This window comes from Branchiostoma floridae, chromosome 10 (genome assembly GCF_000003815.2).
Source record: "Branchiostoma floridae strain S238N-H82 chromosome 10, Bfl_VNyyK, whole genome shotgun sequence".
In the NCBI taxonomy this organism is placed as follows: domain Eukaryota; kingdom Metazoa; phylum Chordata; class Leptocardii; order Amphioxiformes; family Branchiostomatidae; genus Branchiostoma; species Branchiostoma floridae.
Genome location: NC_049988.1, coordinates 9,902,931 through 9,920,597, shown reverse-complemented (window position 1 = coordinate 9,920,597; position 17,667 = coordinate 9,902,931). Strand labels below are relative to the sequence as shown.

At 43.7% G+C, this 17,667-nt stretch overlaps 2 protein-coding genes across 2 annotated transcripts in view; one reads left to right on the top strand and one right to left on the bottom strand.

Annotated features, from left to right (window-relative positions):
* The first annotated feature begins 12,617 nt into the window (after window positions 1-12,617).
* On the top strand, window positions 12,618-14,632 carry LOC118424344. The gene is made up of 2 exons (XM_035832893.1): window positions 12,618-14,113; window positions 14,566-14,632. Exons 1-2 carry the CDS (start codon window positions 12,618-12,620, stop codon window positions 14,630-14,632), a joined length of 1,563 nt encoding a protein of 520 aa, XP_035688786.1.
* A 2,210-nt stretch (window positions 14,633-16,842) lies between these two features.
* The window catches only part of LOC118424343 (transformer-2 protein homolog beta-like), an 8,911-nt gene continuing 8,086 nt past the window's right edge, over window positions 16,843-17,667 (bottom strand). The window contains exons 8-9 of the mRNA XM_035832892.1: window positions 17,281-17,413; window positions 16,843-17,111 (exon numbers count right to left, since the gene is read on the bottom strand). Coding sequence (XP_035688785.1) covers window positions 16,843-17,111; window positions 17,281-17,413 — 402 coding nt within the window. The remainder of the gene's footprint in view (window positions 17,112-17,280; window positions 17,414-17,667) is intronic.

Genomic DNA, 17,667 nt, shown 5'->3' with positions numbered 1-17,667 from the left:
CCGGGTAGCCACTGCTTGCCTTGCCTGTATCATAGATTAAGCAGGCCCAAAAACCAAGCGAATATGACTAGCCCAAAACAACAAATTACCTGTATACAGTATGGAAATGGCATTACCAAAGAAACAAAAAGAAACACAGGACAAATCATACACATACCTTTCTCTTATGCCCACACTCTATACAGTTCTCCTCCACATTAGAAAATTGCATCTTCTTCTGTTTAAGTTCAAGTTCAACCATGATTGCCAACAGGGTAAAGGAACTTGTACCGGAACTTAAAACTCAGTACTATACAGCTCTAGAAACACCACAAAGAGTAATAAGCAAACTCCAATTATACCTGACCAACAGATATATAATCTTGTACACTCCCGTCATCTGGCAAACTGTCAGTGCCACTAAGTAACCTGATACATTGAAGGTGGCCCAGGCCAGATGATGGTTCTACACCCAACCATAATCTGTTTTTAAAACCAAGCAGATATTGGGAGGATGCTCCAACCACACAAAAACAGGGTCAACCTATACAGTATCAAGTTCAAGCACTAGGAGGCCCAAAATCAAACCTGACCACCAGGACACCACAAACAACTCACGTACCAAATAGCAACATAATGGTACCTTGCGTTCCGGAGATACAGCGCACGCCCCGTGCCCGCACAAAAGGTAACCTAAAATGTCAAGTTCAAGCACCAAGGGCGCCAAAATCAAAATTGAGCATTATTCAGCCACCGCCGACACATGTGCCAAATATCATTGCGCCAGCACCAGCCGTTCAGAAGATATAACTCCGGAAACACCCCTCCCGGACACAAAATTCGACCTGCCGGGTCAAGTTCAAACGCGACAAGGCCCAAAGTCAATCCTAGGCAACAGGCAACAACCCCCCACCCATGCACCAAAAATCGTCGCAATGGCGCGTATCGTTCCGGACACACAGCGCCAAACGTGCCCCAAAAACACAAAAAATGCCACCTTCAATGTCAAGGTCAAGCGCCAGGAGGCCCAAAATCACACCTGAGTGTCAGGCTACCACCCCCAACCCACGTACCAAAAATCGTCGTGCTCGCACCATCCGTTCACGAGATACAGCGCCCTACATCCCCGGCTACCGAAAAGTTTCCACCAGCATCAAAAGTTCAAAACCATACCTGCATACATGCAGGTAATAAACATTACGTACATACCTTTTCCGACACCAGTAATAATGTCGAATACGTAACTCGGCGGCCTGGAGGCGAACAGTTCGGACCTGCTCACGAGTGCGTCCTTCACGACCGTGTAGCCGTTCAGAACCACCACGTCGTTTAGCCCAAATCTCACCGTGAACACGTCCCCGTACTGCCGCCTCCACTCCGTAAACTTCAGGTGTGGCGCTCGGCCCAAGGAGAAGAGGTGCCCGAAGACAGGCCACCATCCTGCAGGGTAAGGAGGAAGGTTCCTAGGACGTCTTAGAAACAAGAACGACAAAAGAAAGGCAAGACAGAGCACCAGAAACGTCTGGCAGTTTAGAAGTGACAGCCTGAAGATCTCCACATATAGTGCACTCTCCGCCATTTTCTGCCAATGACTTTTTGCTTCATTAGGCGTTGTTTGGGGTCAGTGGAACCAGTCCAGCAAGCTTTTGTGTAAACATAAAAGTCTGGCCTTGAAATGGGCATCGTGTATCTGGTGCACATGATACCTATCAAACATACGCCTGCTTGTGTTATAAAGAACTCCACCGGTGGTTGTGCTTATAATAGAAACAGGGGTATGCTTGGGTAGACTCTTTTCTTGTCCTTTGTATAAGATCAAGGTCTTATTAACTACGTTTTCTGGCAAGGACTTTTTGCATCATTAGGCGTTGTTTGGGGTCCTTGAAACCAGTTCAGCAAGCTTTTGTGTTAACATAGGTCTGACCTTGAAATGGGTATTATGTATCTAATGCACATGATACCTGTCAAACATACGCCTGTTTGCACTATAAACATCTTGACCGGTGGTTGTGCTTACAGAAGAGACAGACGTATGCTTGGATAGACTCTTTTCTTGTCTTTTGTATAAGATCAAGGTCTTATTAACTCCGTTTTCTGCCAAGGACTTGTTGCATCATTAGGGGTTGTTTGAGGCCAGTGAAACTTGTCCAGCAAGCTTTTGTGGAAACATGCGTCTGACCTTAAAATGGACATTGTGTATCTAGTGATATCTACATGATACCTGTTGAAGCTTACGCCTGTTTGTATTAGGTGGGACCGCGTAGCGCAGTGGCAGATATGTTCGGCTCGAGACCGAGAGGTTGGGGGTTCGAATCCGACTGCCGTGTCACCGATCTTGTGCCCTTGCCTTGGGAAAGGCACTTTACACGACATTCCTCACATAACTCAGGTGTAAATAAGTATCTAGCTGCGGCTAGCGGCCTTGGCGGGGCTTTGTGGTCGAGACAGGCCTAAGGGCATGTTCGGGCATGACGCACCCGCCATGACACACGAGTCGCGCGATCGGGGGTAGGGGGAAGTCCTTACATCCTTGGTCGGAAGTCCTCCTAGGAGACGGATACTCCGAAAAACAAAGCTGCATCTGCTGAAGCCGTCTCACACGTGTCATACTGTTCTGTCCCTGTGAGACTTAGTGCTCCAGAAGACGAGAGGGTGGAGAAGGAATTGCACACCCCTCCTTCACCATAAAAAAGTCATGTGCAGGTCAGGCAAACAGCTAAATGCCTGTCTGCTGTCTGCCTGCTTATCTGTCGAATCGGCAGGAGAACCATGTGTGTTTGTATTATAAACACCTCCGCCGGTGGTGTTGCTTACAGAAGAAACAGTCGTATGCTTGGGTAGACTCTTTTTTTGTCCTTTGTATAAGGTCAGGGTCTTATTACCTCCGTGAAAAAGTCACTCACTATTATACACATGGCACTACTATATATAACGGGGGCCGCCCTAAGATACCCCCTGCCCTGAGATGCCCGGATTTTTTGCTGATCTTATTATGCATAAGTACGTCGTGTTTGTTGCCACTGACTATGATGATTAGAAAGGTAAATAAACCAAGTCCAAACAAACAGCTTTTTTTCTATAAAAATTTATTTACACATATTCACTTCCCTTTTCTTTTAAGACAGAATTTTCACAATAATGTTGGTAGCACCGAATCACTGTGGTCACCTGTTACTAGGTATTGGTGGCTCGTGTCCATAAATCAACAACCAGTAAAAAACAGCCACACAACTGTCATTCACATAAGAAATAAAGCTTCACAAAACACTACAAATATTGGTCTTCAAATGTTTGTTGAATAGAAGACTGGCCATAAAAAAAAAACATAAGCATCACCGCCGTTGTTTTCCCCATGGAGTGTGGCCCCGCAGGTGGCAGACGAGCGAACGCCCAAAAGATTTGTTACTCTAACAAATTATTCGTACCGTCGATACGTACACAGAGTTTTTTTGTTGATTTGGGCGTTGTCGTTTTTCGTAATGATTTTGTGAGTTGGGCCGCCGCATTCAGTGCATCTTTCCCATAAAGACACGACCTGGATTGATTTAGCCCCCCTCGAGGGAGACAAGAAGCACGCACAATCACAATTCTACTGCCAAAAGAAAGCTAATACATCATAACATCGAAATTTTTATTCATGTTTGTCTAAATTGGTCACCAACTTCAGAAGAGAGCAAATTCCAAAATCGGGGCAGGTTAGGGCGCACTGTCTAACGCAGCTCAAAATCGGAATTTATATTCACGAAAACGTCCTCGGTGTTTGCCAGTTGTAACGCGGAAGGCGAAGGGTCCATGAACAGTATAGATTCCTTATTCAACTATGATCTCTAAATGAATGTGTTAAAAACTCATTGATCAAAACTTGACCACTCTTTGGCAACTAGTGATGGAGCGCCGTTAGTTCGAGCGCGTAAAATAGCGGGGATCTTAGGGTTGCCCCCGTTATATGTTGTAAACGCATATTGGCAATGTAGTCCGATCTCTAAAGTCCCAACGTAGTGCACAAGTAGCCATTTCCAAAAAAAAAAACGGTCGGAAACTCTTGGAAACAACACGGAAACGAACTTTGGTGACTTTTGACAACTCTACACAACATCCAGCCATCATTATTCTAGGACATACCAGACTCCCAAAACATAGATAAAAGTCTGAATTTCTGACAAAAGAAGAGCGAAAACCCTGACTGGTAACACCTAGCTCTAAAATAGCTCACCACTGCCCCTCAAATGGACACAGTATATGACGTCATGTCCCTCTATCTTTCTAAGCTGTCACAGTGTCGGACGTAAAGTTATCATTTGACAAGCTGGACGAAAATACACGTTCCGATCTGCTGAACCTACAGCTGTCAGTCAGACAGCTAACTCAGCAGGCAGAGAAAACTACGACAGGCCAGGCTGTCGTCTCTGTCTGGCCGAGACAGGTATAAATAACTTTTCTACACCTTAAAAAGGCCAACAGCAACAACAACAAAACAAAAATTAAAACTAAAATGATGCCGTCGGTATATGATAAACGTATCACAATAAACGTTTGATACGTCAGAAGTACATGGACTTCCGTAAGGTCTTCTACAACAAGCAAATAAACTTTGAACAATGATTGATGGTTCATTATTTCTTCTATTATCTTTATTATCAAACCGCAGTTTACGAAAGTTTTTAATCCCAAACTACAAATATGAATTATGATTAATCATTTCCTTTCATTTCATCAAAATATCTGTACCGTAAAGACGATATTTGCTTCACAGGTAACAGAAAAAGCAGAAGACGTGACAATAGCAGTTGGCGATGAGACAACCTTGTAAGAAAATGTAATTAGCTTCGCCAAGAAGATTATGTTTTGCCTGACTTGGGTCTGTATGTAGGTCAACAGGATATAACTCGAGAAATTGTGGATGGAACTTTTTTATTTTTTGCAGGTGTGAAGCGGTTGTTGAAAGGCATGCCTAGTTCGAAAATGGGTTACCTGGCGTTTTCCTACGGTACATTAGCGAGCTTGGTATTTTTTTGGTGTTTTTTCGGGAAGCATAAGTCAAAATGTAGCTGGGCGATTTCCACGATATTTGGCAGGTGTTTAGCGGTTGTGGAAAGCATTGTCATGTGCAAGAATGGTTTAGCTACCTTTTACCTATGGTGCTGTAGCTGGCTTTGTATGTAAGTGCGTTTGTCTGTATGCAAGATAACTCGAGATGTTCTTGATGGATGCTATTGATATTTGGTTGATAGGTAGGGGACACAGAAAGGAAGGTCAAGTTCGATAATGGGCCTCCTGGCGATTTGTTTTGATACTGCAAGTGAGCATCAAAGTTTGCGCCTAAATTTTCCAGAAGTGCCAGGTTCATGATTTTTTAATGGTGGATAGCTGTTGGTACTAGGAGTCAATGGTCTAATTTTGGGCCCCCTAGCAGCTTGTTTGTAACTGCAGTGGGTCTTATAGTTTGTAGCTTTTAAGAAGGATAACTGCAGAGGAGATTGATGGATATTTTTTTGTTTTTGGTAGCTAGGTACTTTGGTTGATTATCAACATCTATTTGATATAATTACTTAGGGAAAGTTATCCAATTAACAGAAATAAACAGTGTTTTCTATATACAGATGCATCTCATTTTGACCTATATTTAAGCTAGGACACAGCTGTTTGCCAGATGTTTTGCCTGAGAAGCCTTGTGACCTGGACGCCCTAACACTGTGAAAATCCTCTTGACAAGCATGAAATTCTGATTGACCAGGGATGCTACCACTGAGGTCATCTTTGATCACAGTCCAATGCCCCCTATCATCAATACTATTCGGCCAGGCTGGAGTCTAGTAGAGACTACATGACTTAAATGAAAGTTGCGCTAGAAAGTATCACAACAGTGTACATAATTCCATTGTCATCAGTTGGCCAAGAAGGTTATCTTTGGTAGCATTTGTGGGTTTGTGAGGAACACAAGTTCATGCAGTCATTTGCTATTGGGGTAGGTACTATTTAGTAATACATGAAAAAGACCTTAAAGTATTAATAGAGGCATGATTATTTGGCGAGGGGATGTGTTCGATGAACTCTAGTTTTTTTTTCTTTTTGCTTTTGGTCAGACGAGAACAATATGGCACTGCACTCAAGTTTTGTAACCTATATTGACAGTGACACATACACGGTACAGACAGAAGGTAAGGGTGGTCTTTGACCTTCCCAACCGAAGTCAGGTACCCATGTTTACACCTGGGTTAAGTGAGCAAGGTCATGTAAAGTGCCTTTCCCAAGGGCACAACTTCGGGGGCACGGTGGGGACCGAACTCAGGACCTCAACCCCCGGCCTCAAGCGGTCCACCAACCCCAGCCTCCACGTAGCTGGCTTACAGGCGCGCGCCACCACGCCCAGCTGAATGATGCGTTTCCAAAGTCTTTAAACCCACGTATCACGTGATAAAGGTGTGTTTCTCACAAAAGTCGCTAGAAGGTGCTGTTGCAAGCAGCCTATCGATTAGCTACCTTTGCCTTACCTTTGCCAGAATGGCTAAGGTTATGTTTTAGGCTTGTGAGTCTGTGTGTCTGTCTGTCTGTCTGTGTGTTAACAGCATAACTCAAGAAGCCTTGGATGGATCCCGATAATATTTGGTAGGTGGGTAGGGGTCGGGAAAACGAAGGTCAGGTTTGATAATGGGCTCCCTAGCGGCTTGATAAGGTACTGCAGCAGAACCTCAATTCTTGATATCTCGTGTTCTAGACATGCTGTGGTTATGATTTTTGAGTGGTAGATAGCCCTTTGAGCAAAGAGTAAGTGCGGTAAGTTTGGAACACTCCAAAATGCGTGGTCAACATTCATGTTCGGGCGTGCTTTTAAAGCTGCACAAGTTACCCGTAGGTAATAATGCTAGACCAGAATCTCATATGTCTTATAAAAACAAATCAGGACTTGTCAATGTTCTACAGCATTTCTAACTTTAGAAAACAACAAGAATCCATCCATTTCCCCGTCGGCCATCGTTTCGGATAAAGTCTATCAGGCCTGCATTGGAACAGTCCAAAATGTGTGGTCAACTTTCCTATTCGGGCGTACCTTCAAAGCTGCACAAGTTGCCCGTAGTCAATAATGCTAGACCAGAATCCTAAATATCTTATAACATCAAAACAAGATTTTTCAAGGCTCTGCCGCATTCCTAACTTTGAAAAACAACAAGAATCCATCCATTATCCCGTTTGCCACATGCACAGTTTAGTGTAAAGTCTATCAGGCCTGCATTGGAACACTCCAAAATGCGTGGTCAACATTCCTGTTTGGGCGACCCTTCAAAGCTGTACAAGTTACCCGTAGTTAATAATGATAGACCAGAATCCTATATATCTTATAATCTTAAAACAGGTCTTTTCAGTGTTTTGCAACATTCCTTACTTAAGAAAACAACAAGAATTCATCCATTTTCCCGTCGGCCACAATTTAGGGTAAAGTCTATTAGTCCTGCATTGAAACACTTCAAAGTTTGTGGTCAACATTCCTGTTTGGGCGTCCTTTTAAAGCTATACAAGTTACCCGTAGGTATTAATAATGCTAGACCAGAATCACATATGTCTTACAATCTTAAAACAGGACTTGTCAATGTTCTACAGCATTTCTAACTTTAGAAAACAACAAGAATCTATCCATTTTGCCGTTGGCCATCTTTCAGGTAAAGTCTATCAGGACTGCATTGAAACACTTCAAACACAAGTTACCTGTCAGTAATAATAATGCTAGACCAGAATCCTATGTCTTGTAATCCTTAAACAAGACTTTCCAATGTTCTACAGCCTCATTTAGTTCAAATTAGGGGATGCAGCATAACTTTAGTAATACGTGTGCAAATAATATCCAACATAGTCATAGTCACAATCGGCAGGAGCTCGAGAGTTTTCCTTTTCTAATCCGTGGAAGTGAAACTTGTTTCTAAAAGGCCACCTCACCAACTCACTTATGTCTTACATAACGACCTCGATCTAAGATACTATGTTCCTCTATTGTCGTCACATTGATTTAGAGGCATTTAGAAAATTCACTGTTTTCGTATTGATGAACTGAAATTATTATTACGGATTTCTCTGTGTTTCTTACATGGAATGAGTCAGAAACAAATCTTTCCGGTTTTGGATTACGATTTGTTTAGACAAATTACCGCCATTGTTTGTTCCGGCACCTGCTGTTGCATACATTTTAGTGTGTTAATTTTTTGCTATTGTCTTTTTTACGCCCCGAACACCCAGGTTGACCATGGACAATAGGCCTCGGAATTTTTGTTGTTGGCTGCAACAAAGAGGAGATACTTTACTGATAATTGAATGAAGACCTTTATTGTACAATTTTGCCCAACCGAGCTAAGTACAGGTCACAATAAGTCAGGATGTATACATATAAAAGTGTCACACTAGTACACAGTGGTGCCACACAAGCAAACTGGCACTCAAGCCGAGCCACCAGACAATGTCCACCCGCTGCGCTCATAAAACGCCCCCATCAGCGCTTGACTAGCTCTCCTTCCTAGAAAAATCACGCTCCGCTCGCTGGTCGCCTAGGGCGACCTTCTGGTGTTGATCGCCTTCGGCGACCTTCGGGTGCCTTCGCTCGAGATCGGAACTCGCCGACGTTCGACACCCGCTCGGACGGTCGATTCCGAGTACGTACATGAACTAGTTGACCTCAATTACCATATTAGTGACGCCTGTCCATATACATGTACTTGATCCATTAGCTTTCTTAGAGGCGTTTAGCATGTCCATGTTAGAAAATAATTTATTCTAAACTCCAGTGTATGTCCGCTTCTGCTTAAATATAAAGCACGTTCTTGTTGATTTCATTACTGGCTTGTGTGCCGTTCGCTTGTAATTGCTATTAAGCGTCTATTGAGTTAAATCTGACCTCGGCACAAACACAACTATTCCCATGATAACTGGTTCACCATTTCCTTTGTTGTCTATCCAGTAGGGTCACTTGTTGACACAACAATTTGGCTCTTTAAGGGACCGTACGATATTTATCGGGGGGGGGGGAGGGCTGGTGCATTGGAAGTCGGATCAAAAAATTTTTTGATGGCCCTCCCCCCATCTCAAAAAAATCTAACGTGACCCTCCCCGAGGGGGGGAGGGCTGGTGCGTTAGGGGGGGAGGGCCATGTTAATTTTTTTTTGAGGTGGGGGGAGGGCCATGTTAATTTTTTTTGAGATAGGGGGAGGGCCATGTTAATTTTTCTGAAAGAATTGTTTATACTATTTTTTGTTTTGATATCTTGACATGGCCCTAAAACTGATAAAATAAGCCTTCTGAATAGCCTAAAATGCAAGAGCTTCCGGGGGGCTTCGCCCCCCTAGGTCCCCCAAAGTGGCGCTGCCCTGGATCAGCGTTCCCGCCAGGCATACGTCATTTCGTCTCCGGACTTATTTTTTTTCTGGAAAGACGCACTCGGCTCGGCTGAGGTTCCCCTAATATTTAAGTTACAAAAGTGGTGCGCGGTAAATATGTGAAGAATCCAAAACTATACACTTAATTTTTTATTTACAACATTTCTTTTGTTTCAAAAGGACAAAATTTGCGGCAGAAAAGGGGCCGCAATATTGTTGTCAAGCGTCGATCGAGTCGTCTGGCACATGGCGCGGCACGCCCCCCTCCCCAGACAGACTGTCGATCGCAGCGCCCAGCACGTTGGGACGTCTTTTCTGGCTACTCCTTCAAGGCTACACCGGCACTGATCACTGCCAAAGACGCAGCAGATCACCGTCCTTCGTATAATGTATAACGTTCTTGGTCTCTATGTAAAAAGAAATCCAGCGGTGAGCCAAAGATTTCACGCCGAAAACGGGGTTACCTGAGGTCGCACGAAACAAACGTACGCTCGTGGAAAATGACGGCGCGGCCTTGTAAAACCCGACCGATTCGATAAATGATAAATTTTAGTAAAACCATCGGGCAAAATAGAAAAAAACACAAGGTGTGATGGCGCCGTTATTTTATCCTCTGGAAAAGCTACTAGCATTTGATGCGGAGGGCGCAACATCGATCGCACGAGGTAGGCATTCTTTATTCAATGTCGGAAAAAAAATTGGCAGGATTTTTCCATGGGCTGAAAGCTTCTTGGGCTGTCGAACTCACTGGCTAGAGCCCTGTTTGGAAGCATCAAAAACCCAAAATTTTCATATAGACATGACTGGACAAATAATACCCGGGCCAGATCACGGACTGCTGATTCCCCGAGCTTATAGTTTTGGGGGAGGGCGGACGTCGATTACTGAAAAATGGGAGTAAAAAAGGCAACCGGCATCCAATCTCAAGGGCATAATTTTCCTCTCAAATTGCAGGAAATTCTGTTTTAGAGGGTTTGAAAATCCAAATTTTCCCAGGGGGAGCATGCCCCCTGGACCCCTGCCCCGACGCTGTGAAAAAATCCTGGCGAGAACACTGGCACCCTTGTGCCCTGACGTCTATATTAAGATTATTTTATCGGTTGTTTTTCTACCCGTTTGATTATGCCTGTCGGGGGGGAGGGCCATGTTGATTTTTTTTAGGTGGAGGGGGAGGGTCACGTTAGATTTTTTTGAGATGGGGGGGAGGGCCATCAAAAAATTTTTTGATCCGACTTCCAATGCACCAGCCCTCCCCCCCCGATAAATATCGTACGGTCCCTAAGCATACATTGTATATTTGATTTCAACAATACAAATGCAAAATAATGTGCAGTATTACAGAAGTACACACAGTAATAAAGCTTAACAGTTGTAATAAATCATCATAGTAAATCATTAACAACATTAAAAAACTTTTAAAAACTTTAAGGTTGAAAAACTTTTTCAGTATAGTTTAATGTCTAATGTATGTTAGCAACAACAACAAGAAAATGACTTCATTTCGCCCAAAAAAATAAGAGTGCCTGAAACATCTAATTCATTGTTCTCTTTGTGAAAGCTGCAGTTTAAGCAAAAAACGCTAGAGGCGTGCTCATTTGCATGAAATTGCATCTCATTTACATACTTGTGACTGGCTACATGGCGGCCATTTTGGTTTGCCGAATCGTCATTTTTTCAGCACAAATTTCACGATCTATTGGTGGTTTTCGATGATTTACAACACAAAGGAAAACATAAGCAGGTGATAGTTGTTTTTGCATGTCCAGTACTTGTTTCAGAAGTTTTGTTTAACTGAGCCGAAGTTTGTCCAGCAACTTGTAGGTAAAGGGACCATGTCACTCTCACGAACATGCAAATGAGTTCTCATGAACATGCAAATAACCTCATGGATTTTTTTTTTTTTTTTGAAATTGGGAAAAATAGAAGCGGCGATTCCGAGAACCAACAAATTAAATTGGTATGGCCTTACCTTTACATAGCCTGCCAAATTAAATTACTTCATATCTTATATAAGTGGAAATCACATTAGTTTCACATATAAAAAATGTGATATCCTGTCACATTTTTTCACATCTTGCAAGTTTGTGAACATCACATAAAATTCACATTTCTCAGCATGCCAGTTGTCTTCACATGTTTTCACATTTCGTAGCTGGCCACATTTCACATAAGTTTAACCCTATTCAGACCGGGCTTTTTTGGTCATCCCTGGACGGGGGGGGGGGGGTTTGAGGCCCTCCACTTTGAAGTCCTATAACTCTTAAACGACGTGCCGTAGGGCCACCAAATTTTAAGGACATAATGTAGACATAATATCTGACGGGTATTTGACGTTTGACGTTACGCTGACGTAAGATGACGTAATTATGACGTCATCAATTTGATTATATTGGCCGGACCCATGAAAAAAGGGTATTCTCAGAAAACTTCAAGTTATGCTACAAAAATGTAACAACAAGTGCAGATAACAGAATAATAATGTTTATTACGACTTGCGTTGCCAATAGCAACATCAATGACGTCAAAATGACGTCATAAAATGACGTCATGCACATCTAAGATACGAGTTGGTCTCCGCCATATTATATCGACCACCTTGAATTTTTAAAAATACTTTTTTTGCAACAAATAACCACAAAGGGCAATGGAAATAGACTACATTCATTCATTTAGATGGTTTTTGATGAAAAAATACCAGGTGGTTACAAATTTTAAGGGATAATTAGCTTATTATTCTTTCCTATTGCTAAGGTGGCGCTCCTGCAGGGGCAGCCGCGGTTTTCACCTCTCCCCTGTAGGAGCCCTTTCTGGTGTCTTCAACCAGTCTTTTGTGTTTGGGATGTGCAATATTTATGTCTTGTGCGTTACCTGTAAGTGTGAAGGTTGTCCAGGACCGAAATTTCCGAGCTTTGTGGGATTCTAGACGCATTACCGAGGAACTGTGTCGGCCTGTAGGTACCTGGAACAATGGCGTCCCCTGGTACCTTGCGTTACTCTTTGGAATTCCTTAGGAGTCTGCGTCGGGCTATACCCACGGTTGATCAACAGGCTCGGGAAAGAATCAAAGACAGTCTCCGATGTCATGGATTGTTGCGTAGACCTCGAGGGACAAAGGCAGGGAGAAATAAGGTACGCAAGATCACTACGATTGTCGGCAATCGTCCTTCCCCCTCCCCAACATTTACATGTAAATCAGGCTTGGAGATAAAACATAGTGGAGACCGAATCGCACAGCTGCGTCCAATCAAAACAAGCAGGATTGAATTGCCTCGTCAGAATGGAATGCCAAAAATCCTGCTGACGAACGCCCGCTCACTGACCAACAAGCTTGATGAACTTAACATTGTTCTGACGTCCAACAAGATCGACGTATCAGTAGTGACGGAGACGTGGTTTTCTGCCGATCTACCTCTTGAAGCATCGTGTATTGAAGGCTACAGTCAGATTCGTAAAGACCGTACCGAGAGGAGAGGGGGTGGAGTTGCAATATACATAAAAAACGATATTGCAAGCAGGCCTCTGGACTTGGTTGTACCTGAGGAACTGGAATGCGCATGGGTACACCTTCGGCCAAAACGGCTTCCGAGGGAGGTCTCATCCCTGGCCCTTTGTGCTGTATACAGCCCCCCAGCCTCACCTCACGAAGGTGTTTTGCTTGAACACCTGTCGGAGTCCATCGACTTGTTGCGGAACTCTCATCCAGATATAGGACTAGTCATACTTGGAGATTTTAACCGCCTGGACATCTCTGATCTTTGCTGTTTCAGCTCACTTCAGCAAGTCGTTGAAGCCCCAACTCGTGGCGAAGCTGTCCTGGACCTGATACTGACTAATGTGAGTAGCTTCTACGAATCTCCCGTCACAGCTCCCCCCATTGGTCGTAGTGACCACGTCTGTGTCATCATGCCAGGGAAACACAGACAGACATCTAACACTGTACACAAGAAGGTAGTACGTCCGATGCGTGACTCGGATTCCAGGGCGTTTGGATCTTGGATCACCACTCACTCTTGGGATGAGGTTCTGCTAGCCACCTCTGCCGAGTCCAAGTGCGATGCCTTCTACAGTACTTTGAAGTGTGCGGTGGATAAGTACTTTCCGACTAAAGTGGTGCGCCTCCACTGCAGAGACAAACCATGGGTCACTCCCTGTATCAAAGCCCTAATCGAGAAACGCCAGAAGGCTTTCCACAAGGGTAACACAAGTGCCTGGAAACGGTATCGGAACAGGGTTATACGGGAAATCTCCACTGCTAAACGAAACCACTACCGGGACAAGGTTGAACACCTCAAGACTGCTGATCCCAAGGAATGGTACCGCAACATTAAAGACATGACCGGCATACGTCGTGACCAAGGCAACCAAATCCTGGGCGTTGACAACACTAATCCCAAAGAAGCGGCTAATGCCATAAACACGTACTTGGCAGCAGCCTCCCAGCAATTCCCACCGCTGTCGCTGGACGAACTGCCGTCCTTTCTGCCTGCGTGTAGCCCTCCCCCGGTGGTCACAGTGTGGGATATGTACCACCAACTCCGGAAAGTGAAGGTAGGAAAGGCTGCCGGCGTTGATAACATCTCTCCCAGACTAGTGCGGGAATTTGCGTTTGAGTTGAGCTCGCCTATGACTGACATCTTCAACACCTCTCTTGCTGAAGGATCGGTGCCCTCCATATGGAAGAAAGCCAACGTTGTTCCTGTTCCGAAAGAGAACCCACCACGCCTTGACAAATTACGGCCGATCTCGTTAACTTCCATCTTTGCTAAGATATGTGAAGGGTTTGTGACCAGATGGTGTTTACAGGACATTCTACCTAACATTGACAACCGGCAGTTCGGCTCACTTCGAGGAAGGTCCACGACACATTGCCTTACTAGCCTCGTTCACAGCCTTGCCTGTGCTACTGACAAACCCGGACATGTTAGTACCTTGGTACTTACGGACTTCACGCGTGCTTTTGATCGAGTACATCACCTGACGGCAATGAACAAACTCCTTGAACTTGGTGTCCGCCGGTCCATCCTCCCTTGGGTCTGCAACTTCCTCTCGCACCGGCAGCAACGTGTCACATACAAAGGAACACATTCAGAGTGGGAAACGCTCACCTGTGGAGTACCCCAGGGCACAAAGCTTGGTCCCCTGGTCTTCCTTGCCCTCATAAACGATGCAGCCCCCCAAGATGACACTTCAGCAGAGGCCTGGAAATATGTTGACGATATGTCTCTTGCAGAGGCCAGACTAGCGTCACACCCGTCGAATGTACAAACCGACCTAGACAACCTAGTCAGCTGGACTGACAAAAACTATATGCAGCTCAACCCAACTAAATGCATGGTGATGTTCATATGCTTCTTGCGAAAAACACCCGAAATTCCCAGACTGTTTGTTGGTGCATCTGAACTTGAAGTTGTGCACAAGGCCAAGGTCCTTGGTGTAATATTACAAGCAAACTTGAAGTGGACTGCACATGTGATAATGATTGTGGGCAAAGCTAACCGCCGTCTATACATGATTAGGTGTTTGAAGAAACACGGTCTGAGCACTAGCGACTTAGTACTTGTGTACATAGGGTTTGTCCGCCCCACCCTGGAATACGCCTGCCAGGTCTGGCACCCTGGGCTTACAGTAGAACTGTCATGTATGATTGAGCGTGTCCAAGCCAGGGCCTGTAAGATCATTCTTGGTCGCTCTTTCAGTTCCTACAGTTCAGCACTACTGATTTGTAAACTAGAACCTCTGCATGTAAGGCGTAAAGCTCTCTGTCTGAAGTATGCCAGATCTATTGTTCATTCTGAGGTTTTCAACTGCTGGCTACCACCACGCCGCTCTGAGGCACATGGTAGGGACCTAAGAAATTCCGACAACTTCAGCCAGTTTAAGTGCCGAACATCGCGTTTCAGGAATACCACGCTGCCTTATTGTATCGATCTGTTAAACTCACATTAGACTTTGAAGTGTCACATTTTAATCATTCAGAATGAGATCGATTTTATAATTGACATAGATATATATCTACCTGATGGTGGGCAGATCCACCCTTTTAAATTGTAAATGTGTAGTAGAAATTGTGATAAGTATATTTCCATTAATCCACTTAGGCAAGACATTCCATTGTTTTAGTCCTAAGCGCCAGCCTCTCCTGTAGAATGTACGAGGCAATTTAGTCCTCGGACTATAATCTTGTACATGTCATTGGGGGTTTAAATAAATAAACCAGTTTTTTCATCTGGACATACGGTCCGCCATTTTAGATTTTAGGCTTATGACGTCATCAAATTAGCATAATTTAGGTATATATAATTATGAAAGATTTGCTAAATAATATACCATTTTTTTTATGTAACAAAATGGCAGTAATATAGCAAATAAATGTGAAAAATACATAGTTAGACCCAAAAATAGTGATTTTTGGCAAAACTGCCTGTCAACAAACGGTTGCCATGGCACCAAGAAAAAATGAAGAATTTGTCAAACTTCGTAAAATTGTTGCCAACAATATTTTAAGAAAACTCATCAAATTTGGTGGCTCTAGCGTAACCCGTTCTGGCGTTATAGGACATCGAAGTTAGCGCGGGCCTCAAAAGCCCCCCCCCCCCCCCGGTCTGAATAGGGTTAAACTACCATCTATTTCAACACCATTGTATTGGTTATCCTACATGTAAATGCGGCTATCATTGTGAAACAACCGAACATTATCTACTACACTGCACACTCTATACTAGCCAAAGAAGTTCTTTGTTATCGGCTGTCTCAAATATTATAGTAGACCTAAAGCACCTCAACGACACTACTTTATGTACTTTACTGTTATCAGGATCAACATGTCTCTCACATCAACAGAACTGTAACATTTTTGATCTTGTCATTACCTACATCCATTGTACAGGCAGGTTCTCCTAATTGATTCAGCACCAACTTGTCTTGTTTAAATTTATTTTTCTGTTATCCATTTTGTACTTATGTATGTAATGTCGTTTACTATTCTTGTTTTATGCGTATGTTTCTTGAGTAGAAGGCTTAATATAAGCAATTTGTGCTTTCCGCCTCATACTCGCAAAATATATGTGAATAAATAAAAAAATAAAAATACGGTACAAACAGATTCTACCAACACTCATTTACGCCTTGTCCCGCTTGACTTTAAAAAGTTCTGTCTATTGTCATACATATGACTGTGTACATGGTAAAAAGAAACCAACTTGTCATGATCTACATCTCTTAGTCTTAGACTTCTGAAATACAGTCTCTGAACGCAAACTTGTATAACGATACTTCGGTTTGACTCACACGGGTCTTGAACTTTCATCATGCAGTTTCTATGAGCAACACTTTACAAATACACCTTTACATGACTCATACCTATGCTTCCGTTATACGGTCCTGTACATAATGTAAACACTTTGACTTAACTTAAACCAGTCAGCTATCAGTTGCACAGTATGTATATCGGTTGCACAGTTTCTAAACCAATTACTGCCATCGTAGTGGATAGGAACCAAGACCTGACTCATTTCCATGTTATATGCTTAAGAGCCATTATTGCTAGTGGTCTTAGCTTTCTTGCCACAAGCAGGATAAACTCCTCCCAGTGTTCTGTCTCAATGTTCTCTTCTCCTATATGTGCACCAAGGAGAACTCCAGTCAGTCTCTCGTCTCCCTGCTGGTGCACTTCCACTGCTACTCTGATTCCAAGGAAGTCAGTAAGGTGGTCAGTCACTTCTTCCCTCACCGTCTGGAATGTTCTGCATTCTGTCAACATGTGCTTTACTAGGTCATCTGTGGGGTTATCACATGCTGGGCAAGCTTTTTGTGTTCTCGGTGCAGTACTGAGGTGTATCAACTTTTGTAGGTCACTTCTGTAGGCAGGTTTTTTCCTAGCTAGCATGCATCCATAACTTATGTGGTTGCAACATTGTTGTGTGTGTCTTATGGAACCTTGTTGTACTTCCACTTATTTTGTCGTCCCACTTTTCTTCCTCTTTTTCCCCCACAGCTGCTTTCACAATGTGCTTCCACCGGTTTGCTGGGAACTCCAGGGTTACTCCGAACTGCTCAAGATACTCACTCAGTCCATGTTCCTGCGCAATTGTGAAGCAGTCACTGATGAATCCTTGGGAGCTGATCCCTCTTTCTCTTCTCAATAGGAATGAGTAGAGTCTATACAAGAATATTTTCTTTGTCAGCACATTGTTAGGGAGTTGTGTTAGCCTGCCAAACAGCCTCAGTTTGTATTTGTCAATAATTGCTCTAAGGGATGGCATCCCCACTGCTGCGAGGGTTGCTGTTGTCTCCGTCTGGAAATGCATATCCTGCATTTCTTCGCGGCGAATCT